Below are 11,688 nucleotides of genomic sequence, written 5' to 3'. Positions count from 1 at the left end.
TATGAGACCCTGGGTGAAAATTTTTGCTCCTAATTTTGTCTAAAATGATCTTTTGGTGTCTTTAAAGTGGTGGAAATTGGCTTCTGTAGTTATAAATTTCCATACTGGACATTCAAGCAACTGCTGTAATTAATTTACAATCTTTTTTTTAGTATTTATTTGTTTTTATATTTTCTGGAAAAAGATTGAAATAGTCCTGGAGTACTGGTCAGTTCTGGAACATGTGAATAATTGAAGTTGTTTAGGTTACAGTCAAAGACACTTTTTAATCCAAACAGAACATTATTTTTTTGAACAAGCTATGTTATGCAAAAAAAAAAAAAAAAAACTAGAAATGAAAGAATAGAAATAAGAAAAAACAACTTATTAAGCTTAGGGGGAAAGGGATCTGACAGTTAATGCAACCAAAAACATTTTTGTCATGTTGCACATGACGTTTTTTTTTTTAATGTATTGTTATTCGACATGGATGAGATGAATTTAGGGGCAGCACGGTGGCACAACTGGTAGAGCCGCTGCCTCTCAGCGAGCAGGTCCCTGGTTCAAATCCCGGTCCGGGGCCCTCACTGGGTGGAGTTTGCATGTTCTCTCATTGCATGCGTGGGTTTCCTCCAGGTACTCTGGTTTCCTCCCACAGACCAAAAACATGCATGTTAGGCTGATTGGTAACTCTAAATTGTCCCTAGGTGTGAGTGAGAGCGTGAATGGTTGTTTGTCTCGTTTGTCTCTATGTGGCCCTGTGATGGACCTGCGACCCGTCCAGGGTGTACCCCGCCCCTCGCATTGTGATTGCCACACATGGGCACCAGCGACCCCCGTGACCCAAAATGAAAAAAGCGGGTAAAAGATAATGGATAGATGGGAGATGGATTTAGATGGACCAGGTCTGTCTTTGTCTTTAAAATGCATGAACAGATTCTAAATTTCTGTAAGATTTAGACAACACACCTTGAATTTTTATACGAAAATGCACACAACCTTTTCAGACAGTGATTCATTGTGTCAGATAGTATACAAAAATAATTATGGCTTAAGAGGTTTTCAAACAACTTTTATGCTAACTTTGTGTTGTACCACCACACTCCCACCTCCATGCTTTCTGCTCAACTTCATCAGCATTGGTTTTATGCTATGACACAATTTAGCCAACCTCGTTTGTGCAGTTAAGCAAGCGACGTGAAAACATTTCTGTAGACAATGAAGATACAACTCCAAAAACACTATTTGTGATCATAGTAACGTCATGTACTTTAGCTTTATACAGTTTGAGCTGCAGGGTGATCTATCCAATCAAAGTAAGAATGTATTTTGCATATTATTGTATTCTGACTGTGACAGATTGTTTTTTGACAGAATAACGTGTTCAGACATTTTAGTTTAAGTACAGGTTAAAATACTTCAGGAACATGAGGACAAACACATGCCCACAGAAAGTGTTTTTCACTCCCACACTTTGCTCCTGTTCAGTGAGTTATTGCTCATGCAGGCATTAGTAAGTCGTGTATCTGTCTTTGCCTGGCTGTCGGATGCCGTCACAGTGGCACAGCGCTGCTGAACAAGCAGTCACTGTGGTTGAGGAAGATGCAATGGCTGATATCCCAAAAAAATGTGCATTTGGGCTCTTTTTTTTCTTGTCCTCTGGAAGCCTTCATCTATCAGCCAGTAAACAGCAGGATCCAAAATCTTTCTCACATTTTCTGCTTCATGCAGTGCTTGAGAGACCAGAAAAATGTACTCACTGTTATGCAAATGTTGTATTTTAAGTAAATAGATCCTTGCATAAACACTGAAAATTATTGTCTTGTTTCAAACTAACAAGACTCCTTTATAATACATCTCCAGTACATAGCTCTTACCATAGTTATTTATGAGTCAAGATGAGTAATGTACATTTAGTCTATCAGCTTTAACATATCTAAGACACTCTATAGGTTTTATTGCCGCTTCTTCTCCTTCTTTTATTCTTCCTGGCCCTGTGACTGGCTGTGCTTCATTATGGCGTTCCCATGAGCAGATAGAAGGTGAGAGCCACAATGAGCAGTAAGCAGAGAGGGGAGTTGAAGGTCTGATAAGCTGTGGAAGGCATGAAGATGTCTTCGTATTTATAGATGCTGATCATGTGGTCGCTGACTGGAGGGCTGTCGATGTCATGCCTCGTGATGGAACCTGTTGCCAGAGAAGAAGCGTGACAGAAGCAGGATAAAAAGATGCAAAGATGGCTGAGATGCTTCCTTTCTCACCTTGAATAGCAGGTCCCCATGCAAATAGGTAATACCACGACAGGTGCAGGTCCACCAGCGTTTCCTCTCTGGGGACATACAGCGGTCGCTTGAAGCGGCAGGTCACCCGGTTGTTCTCAAAAATCCCCTCCTCGTCTCTCGCCGGGTTCCTCTTGATCTCCTTGGCCCACTGGCCGACGTTGTAGAAGTGATGGATCCTCACACGTCCGTTATCGTCGTGAACGCACCCCATGACATCGTCTCCTCCCTGATGGAACAAGGATCATCGAGGAAGCTTTGATCACAAAACTCCACGGTAACATCAGGAGGAGGTAAACTTTCTGCATTGATCTAAATCTTTCCTTTAATCCTTAAAGTTCCGACCAGAAGTGAAGAATCTTCTCTTAACGTTAATTCTTGTTGTTCACGTGTAGGTTTGTTGCCATCCTTTCATGTGTTGTGGCGCTGATATGTAAAATATGTATATACCATGATTTTTACAGTTCATGTAGAGAAGGACAGCTGGGAAATTTGGCAGAAATTTGACTGGTATAAAGTTGGATCACCCATTTGAATATCTTGGTCCAAGAAGGTTTTGCTTCTTATTGTGAGCCATTTTTCTTACGTACATTTTTCAGCATCTTTCTCGTTCCACAATTTTTAAGCTATTTCAACAAATCCTATATCAAAATGTTCAGCTTTTGGTGTTGGTGCAACTTTAGCTTTTTGAAATATTTAGTCTTTTCTGCCATTTTTTCCTCATAGAAAATGAATTGAGCTCATTTTACATCCTTCAAATCTTTACATCTGTTTACAACATTTTACTGCTCCTTTCACATTTTGTTCCACTTCAGCTTCTTTCAGCTTCCTCGTGCAAATTTAATCTTTTTTTCAGCTACTCTCAGCTAATTTCAGCTGTTTTTTCAACAGCTGTTTTGTACTTGTTTTGGGATCTTTCTGCTAGCTACAACATTTTTTGCTTTTTCTAACTTATTTCTGTTAATTTCAGCTTGTTGTGCTCCTTTCAGCTTATTTCTGCAAGTTTCAGCTTTTTCTGCTATTTCAGTTACTATTTAGCTGTTTTGTGCTAATGTTAGCATTTTCAGCTAATGCCACAGATTTTGCATTTGTTTCAACTTTACTCAGCCTAATTCAGCAAAAACATGCTCTCTCAACTTTAAATTAAGTAAGTAAATTAAGTTTCTTTTTGCCTTTTTAGCTACTTTTCAGTTGGTTTTGTGCTAATTTCAGCTATTTTCAGGTAATTTCCACTTTTCTGTGCTCATTTCTGCTTCTTTAAGCCTAAGTGAGCAACCGTGTTCTTTCTGCTTTCTTCTACTAATTTAAGCTTGCTCAACCTTTTCAGCTAGCCTTTGACCATATTTAGCTAATTTCAGCTATTTTCAGATAAATCAAAGTTTTTCATGGTAATTTCTGCTACTTTCAGCCTTATTAACTTATTGCTGCTAATTTGAGCTTGTTATACTTCTTTCAATTTTTTTCAGCTAGTTTCTGCTTTTTCAGCTACTATTTAGCTGTTTTATAATATTAGCTTTTTCAGCTAATTCCATATTTTTTGCACTCATTTATATTTTTGTGTTCAGTCTACTTTTTCCTGCTGATTTAGGCTTGTTCTACATTTTCAGCTACATTTCAGCATTTTTTTAGCTAATTTCAGCTGTTTTTCAGCAAGTTCTTCTGCAGTAAGCATTCATGTTGCATTTTTGCAGGAAATGTGATTTCTCTAGTTTTCTTTGAAAAGCAAAAGTATGTAGAAATCTTGCTGTCACCCACACAGATCACACGTCCAAGCATAAAAGTTCCTCTAGTTTAATAAAAACAAACTCTTGTTTAGCAGATATTCATCAGTTATTACCACCTGCAATAACGAGCGATAGGGTTTTTATGTGTGTGCATGACAGAATGCATGTTTTTGTTGTGTTAACAAAATATCTGATGAAGCTGCAGACAAATTTCAACAAAACTCTCAGGAAAAAGCTAAAGTTTAGTGTGATAGTAGCTGAAACTGATCCCCAACCTGAATTAAAACTGATCACACAATATTTGTTTTTAACGCTTTGCCCCTTATTGAAGTTAACTTTGTCTTTCTGTTAGCAAAATATCTCATGAACTACTGGATGGACTGCATTTAAACCTTTAGATAGTAATTAATAGTTGTGTGTCTACAGCTGATTAACTTGTGGAGCCAGTTCAGTCTAAGATGGCCGCCACAGCCAGCTGACCTTAAGAAACACAAAAATGACAAACTCAGCCATTTTGACTGATATTGAGCTCAAACTTGGTTTGGCAAAAGCTGTCATTCACAACCCTCTGAGTGCTTTACTGTGCACCAGCTTTGCTTAAAACTTTGCCATTAACTGTTACTGTTTACACATTGTGTCTGTTAGAAAATTTTAAATGACTCATTAAATTAATGTTTTTGTCTACAAAGTTGTTTCAGACAGCTGTCAATCATTTATTAAACTATTATCCCTCGTAACACCTGTGCTTGAAGGCACACAGTGAATGTTTCCAGTTTTTATGACTATAAAACATATTAAAAATAAAGCGACTGCTCCATGCATGCAGCTGAGAGAAGTTCCCTCACCATTTTCTTGTCGGAGGAGAAGCCCACAGCCACCCAGCCGTCTATGTCTGCGCTCATCTCGTACTCCACGTCTGTCCCGATGCGGCGATAACTCAGAAAGTAGTCACAGGTTTCTGCATCACACCCTGGCTTCCCATACCTGGACACAAGGTCATCTCAATCCTCTTATATCACACGAGACAAACAATTTACATCAGAGTGGAACAGGTAAATGGACTTTACTTATATAGCACCTTTCTATTTTATCAAGACACTCAAAGCTCTTTACTACAATCTGTGCCCTGCACTAGATCTGTACAAAGATTAATCAGTGCTTTATCACATTCATACACCAATGGGACACACAGCGGAGGCAATGAGGGTTTCAGTGTCTTGCTCAGGGACACTTCGGCATGTGACTGCTGGCGGAATTGAACCTCCAACTCTTGCATTGCAAGATGACTGCTCTAACCACTCAGCCGCCCCAATGGAGCCACGCATGTGGAGCTTTAAACAGTTGGGCCAAATAACCTTACGCTTAAAGCATTTAATTTCATTTTAGGTTACAAAAAAAAAAATGGAGTTTTTGGCTCCAGCTGTTTATAAAGGATGATTTTCAGATTATTACTGACGTGATGTTTCTAACCTTATGCAGCCTTTGGTGACTCCACAGTCGCTGACCTTGATCTTGGCAAAAGGATCTACTGGCGGGGCGGTGGGGAATGGATAACCTGCAAAGATGCAAAAACATTCATCCTGCTGAGGTGCAGAGACAAGTGATGGCTGTTTATAATCAGAAGGAGCGGAAATGGAGAGGCCATCTGCCCTGCGCGTGTGCGCGTGCGTGTGGAACCAGCAGGGAGCTGGCCTGGGTGCTGAAAGGCCTCCTGCAGAGGAGGCAGGTTGTAAACAGCACACGTTCAGTTTCATTCTTCCCTGCTGGACCTCTTGTGTGTTTAATTAATAAATTAATTGTTATTTATTATTTTTAAATAAATAAAGTGACCTTCCTCTGAAATGATCCAGAGCCTTACCGTCATCAGACAGGTGTTTGGACTCCAGAAACTCGGAGGCGAACGTGCTGTAGGAGTCCTTGTGGGGCTCCTGGTGGCCCGGCTCTCCGCGCTCCCCGTGGCCGGCCCGGAGCGCTCCCTCCTCGGTGGGGCTCGGCGCGACCCCCCGCCACCCAGCCTGGATGATGAGCACCGACAGCTGCACGAGCCTCGGCACGGAAACCATGACGACACGAACGAAGCGAGCGACGAAACGAACCTAAGCAGAAAGAGAACCGAGCTGGACCCTCGGTACCGGATGTTTACAGAAATCCATCGCGGATGCAGCGACTCTCCTCCGGGTCCTGTCCGCCCGCCCGCAGCCTCAGCAGGAGGCTAATTTATGAGTAAATTACCCGGATCTTCTCATCCGGGCCTCTGCAGGGGGAGCTGCCTTTGAGTCATCTCATCCATCCGGGGGAATGGTTTCGCCCATCCGTCCCCCCGAACATCCAATGAGCCGCTGCTACGTGCTGCCATCAGAACCGGTCCAGTACCGGCTCGGTTCGTTCAATAAAAATCACATACGAGCTTTATCCTCGCTGTGTTCATGCGTCTGTCTGTTAGCAAAATATCTCGTGAACTGCTGGATGGATTTTAAGAAAACTTACAGATAATAATCATTGGATGTACATGTACAACTGATTAACTGTTGAAGTCAACCCGATTCAAGATAACCGCCAGAGCCAGAGTAAATATAAAAACACAAAAATGACTATAGCTCCATCAATTGTATATGTACTCGACTACAACTTAGTGTGGTTGTAGCTGAGAATAATCCCCAACACATACTCAGAGCGCAAAGTAACTGCGCCAGAATTTTTATTTTTTTTTAATAACTTTACCATCAACTATTTTGGGTTAACTTGATCATATTGATAATGAACCATAGTACAGATTTGTGTAAAATCCACAAAACATAATAAATGGAAGTGCATCAGCTGATTAACTTTAGGAGACAATCCAATTCAAGATGATGCTTTTATCTAAATCTCTGGCATGGAAAATTGTAGGTGATATACAAACCGGATTCCAAAAAAGTTGGGACACTAAACAAATTGTGAATAAAAACTCAATGCAATGATGTGGAGATGGCAAATGTCAATATTTTATTCGTAATATAACATAGATGACAGATCAAAAGTTTAGTCTGAATAAATGTAACATTTAAAAGGAAAAATATGTTGATTCAAAATTTCACAGTGTCAACAAATCCCAAAAAAGTTGGGACAAGTAGCAATAAGTGGCTGGAAAAAAGAAATTGAGTATATAACGAACAGCTGGAAGACCAATTAACACTAATTAGGTCAATTGACAACATGATTGGGTATAAAAAGAGCTTCTCAGAGTGTCAGTGTCTCTCAGAAGCCAAGATGGTAAGAGGATCACCAATTCCACCATTGTTGCGCAGAAAGATAGTGCAGTTATAGCAGAATGGTGTTACCCAGCGCAAAATAGCAAAGACTTTTAAGTTATCATATCAACCGTGCATAACATCATCAAAAGATTCAGAGAATCTGGAACAATCGCTGTGCGTAAGGGTCAAGGCCGTAAAACTACTGGATGCTCGTGATCTCCGGGCCCTTAAACGTCACTGCACCTCAAACAGGAATGCCACTGTCAAGGAAATTACAGAATGGACTCAGGAATACTTCCAGAAAGCATTGTCAGTGAACACAATCCACCGTGCCATCTGCTGTTGCCAGCTGAAACTCTACAGTGCAAAGAGGAAGCCATTTCTAAGACGTTTGCACTGGGCCAGGGGTCATTTAAAATGGAGTGTGGCAAAATGGAAGACTGTTCTGTGGTCAGATGAGTCACGATTTGAAGTTCTTTATGGAACACTGGGCTGACATGTCATCCGGACCAGAGAGGACAAGGATAGCCCAAGTTGTTATCAACGCTCTGTTCAGAAGCCTGCATCACTAATGGTATGGGGTTGCATGAGCGCTTGAGGCATGGGCAGCTTGCATGTCTGGAAAGGCACCATTAATGCAGAGAACTATGTTCAGGTTCTAGAACAACATATGCTCCCATCTAGACGTCATCTCTTTCAGGGAAGACCCTGCATTCTTCAGCACGATAATGTCAGACCATATTTTGCAGCAATCACAACATTATGGCTACGTAGGAGAAGGATCCGGGTATTGAAATTTAAGAGACTGAGCTGAATACAGCACCTCAGACTGAGGAAGTCTCTTGGATGAGAGACGAAACGTTTCTTTTGCTTTGTTTTTTGTTTTTTTGTTTTCTTGATTTTTGAATGTCCAGAGGACCAGATTGAACTTTTTTTGGATTTTTCTACCTGGATTATTGAGCATGTATCAGGATAAAAGAAATAAAGTTCCGTGTTCCTTAGTGTAATGCTCTGTCCTGCCGCAAGATGGCGACAATACTTTAGGTTTAAACTGTGGTCAGGTTTGATGTCATGTCAGAGAAGACTATCCCACATAGGTTGTTTGTAAGGACAATAAACTCCAGCTAACGCGCACACAATAGTTTAAACTTTATATGAATCTATAAAATTTAAAATAAATCTGTAAAATAAAAAGCATCTGTAGAAGTCCCCCCCATATTTAGGTAAATGGTGATCAATAACCAATAAGATACATGCGTGCACTCACCCATTCATCCATTATCTTTACCCTCTTCTTCCTTTTAGGGTCGCGGGGTCACTGGTGCCCATATCAAGCCATTACTGTGCGACCCTGGACAGGTCTCCAGTCCATCACAGAGACACACATAAAGACAAATGAGACAAACAACCATTCACTCGCTCACTCACACCTAGGGACAATTACCAATCAAACTAACATGCACGTTTTGCTAACATGCAGGTCTGTGGGAGGAAACTGGAGCACCCGGAGAAAACCCACACATGCACAAAGAGAACATGCAAACTCCACCCCAAAAGGCCTCCGGATGGGATTTGAACTGTGGCAACCTGCTTGCTGAGAGGCGGCAGCTCTACCGCCTGCGCCACCGTGCCACCCAACCACAAAACAGTCCAATTTTAATCAAAGAAATCAGATTCTGGCTTGGATGAGTGGAACGTCTACAGAGTGCTTAAATCTGAGAATATATATATATATATATATATATATATATATATATATATATATATACAGATGTGGCTCCACATTTCCATTTTAACTGTTGGAATGACACACCAGGAGTTTTAAATGTCCATTGTGGTTTTAATTATAGTTTTAATTATAGTACAGACAACACTATGTTAATAAACACAGCTCTAAATTTTAGATTGTCCCTAAACACTTGTTTTACTTATGATGCTGTGTTTTCAGATTATCCCCCTCAGCTCCACACAGAAAACACTGCACATCTCCTGTTGCACATATAGACACCAGTTTTATGACAAGTCCATGAGTGTGGGTTACTGAACTAAAACTGAAGATTGTTCCTGCACGTGTGTGTTATTTTGACAGCTGACCCTTGCAGGGCTCAGCAGAGTAAGAACAATGACGAGAACAGCTGCTGCTCACGCTTGTATCCTGCAGGTGATGCTCGAGTTGCGCTCTGTGAGAAGCGAACACAGCAGACTGTTAGATACATCACAATCTGACTGACATCAGAGAGAAAGAGAGAGAACAAACAGGAGCATGTGAAGTCCAGAAAATATTTACATAAAGCGTGATAAGCTACATGTCACATTCTGCATCAAGCATTTCTGCTTTAAAGCAGGTCTGAAGAGGGACATTGATACAGGCCATCATATTGGAGCAAATCTCAATGTTTGACCTTTAACCTTCTTGCTTTTTGCACAGTTTGTTCTCACCTACACAAATCATCTTGATCAATCGCCTCTCTTGGTCTCGATCCGCCCAATTATCCCGTGTTTATCCTTCTATTATTTCCACGGCTACTTCAGCCCTCCCTCTCTTCTCACCAATTACCATTCCGTGCAGGGGGCAATGCTTGCTGGGTAATGAGGGACTCTGGGCGTACCAATCTTAGCTTAATAGCCTTAAAGGGCCACTCATTACCACAACACTCACACACACACACACACACGCGCGCACGTCTGTCCCCGTACATCATGCTATAAAGATGGAGTGACAGAGAGAGGGAATGAGCGAGGGACTTGATGAAAGCAGTGGGAAAGATAGGAAGAAAGAGCCAGAGGAGAGGGAGGGGATGTGTGTATGTGTGAGGGTGGTGGGCGGTCTGGTAAATGTCAGTGGTGTGTCTCCTGGGCCTGTGAGACGAGTTAGTGACAGCCGAACAATGGCTGCTGGATTCATTCAGAAACACAGCACCTGTGAGTGCACGCATGTAGCAGCTCCTGCAAACCAGCTCAGTGTAACGGTGCAGCTCAATATGTGTGGCTGCAGCCTCATAACTGTGTGTGTGTGTGTGTGTGTGTGTGTGTGTGTGTACACAAAGTAAGCCAGGGATGTTATTGGGGATCAGCAGCAATGTGAACGGCTTAGTCAGGGCTGTCGGTCAATATGAACCTCATGTAGACCGAAAACTGGTCAAAGAGTACCGATCACTTATTTCTGCTCCGCACCAACTTCTCCTCTTCACTCTGTCACTTCACAGCACACCTCAGAGTCTAAAGCAAACCAAAAAGATTATGCAATTAAAGTTTTATATCACAAAGCTGGATATAATGTACAGCTCATTTTACATACAGATTGTTTGTGTTTAAACATGGTATTACTTTATGGAGAAAACGTTGGTTTGTTTTCTGTCTCCTGGTGTTTTTAGTGTTGTTTGGATTCTTCAGTTATGTTTATTATAGTTTTTGAATCTTTACTCATTGTTCCCCTGATTGTGCAGATCTTCACACCTGCTACCCGTCAGTCATCTCACCTGTCCTCACTCATGCAATCACCTCTACCAGTTTGTATTGCCTTCAGTTTATTTGCGGTCTGTTTAGCACAATGTTTGTCAAATCCAAAACTTTAAAATTCAGATCTTTTATTTTATTTTTTTTATCAACAACAATAGTTTTCTAATTTCTCTCAGAAACCGTCTCCAGTTCACACTTTTGTACAAATGAAAAACTCAACACGTATAAGGGTGACAAATTGATAAGCAGCTGGAAGTCTGTGCATAATTGTTTAATTCAATTCAATTCAGTTTATTTCTATAGCGACAAGTCGTCACAACAGAAGCCGTCTCAGAGCACAGAACAGAAACATTCACACACATAACAATCAATTAGAAATGTTATTTATCCACGGAAGGAAGGAAGCCAGCAGATTGTGTTGAGTCTTCATTTCATCACAGTCTCCCAACTGTTCAAAATATTAAAATAAATTATCCAGTGGTAAACATGTGTCACAGTTGATAGGAGGTTTTGGACTCAGAATGCAGACCAAGGAGCTCACAAACATCCATCCATATTCTTTACCCACTTCTTCCTTTTCAGGTCACTGCAGCTCAAAAACAAACTTAAGTTTAAGTTAATGCAGGGAGAAACCCATGATGGGACAAGGGAAAGCCTGGACAGCAACTAAGAATGCATAAAGCTGCTAGACTGATGTTTGAGACAGAAATGGCAAAATGTATAGGCGAGGGTAATAAGAATATTGACTAGAGATGAGACAAATTGGGAAAGAGTAACAGGTGAGGTGGGCGTGGCAGGACTGGGAGGAAAAACACTGAAGAGGATGAAGCGGAGGGAGTGTGACTGATGGTAAAGAAGAAAATGAGTAAACCTAAAGAATGAAAACATGAAGAATTAAAAACACAGGAATCACAAAACTTAAGTCTAATATAAAAGAACAACAAGACCACATTAAAACTAACCAAACACAAACGTGTTCCTATTCAGCCCTTTAAACGTGCATTTCAATTAAAA

General features: G+C 41.0%; 1 protein-coding gene across 1 annotated transcript; it reads right to left on the bottom strand.

Annotated features, from left to right (window-relative positions):
* Positions 1-1,241: 1,241 nt before the first annotated feature.
* Positions 1,242-6,073, bottom strand: LOC119409433 (DOMON domain-containing protein FRRS1L). Its single transcript, XM_037676320.1, has 5 exons — positions 5,841-6,073; positions 5,453-5,537; positions 4,828-4,966; positions 2,241-2,487; positions 1,242-2,166 (listed from the first exon to the last, which is right to left on the bottom strand). Exons 1-5 carry the CDS (start codon positions 6,043-6,045, stop codon positions 1,994-1,996), a joined length of 849 nt encoding a protein of 282 aa, XP_037532248.1. The 5' UTR covers positions 6,046-6,073; the 3' UTR covers positions 1,242-1,993.
* Between the last annotated feature and the right edge of the window lie 5,615 nt (positions 6,074-11,688).

The sequence above is a fragment of the Nematolebias whitei genome, chromosome 5, assembly GCF_014905685.2.
Source record: "Nematolebias whitei isolate Nwh7 chromosome 5, NemWhi1, whole genome shotgun sequence".
Classification (NCBI taxonomy): domain Eukaryota; kingdom Metazoa; phylum Chordata; class Actinopteri; order Cyprinodontiformes; family Rivulidae; genus Nematolebias; species Nematolebias whitei.
Note: the sequence above shows the minus strand (reverse complement) of the source record. Positions and strands in the feature narration are given on the sequence as shown.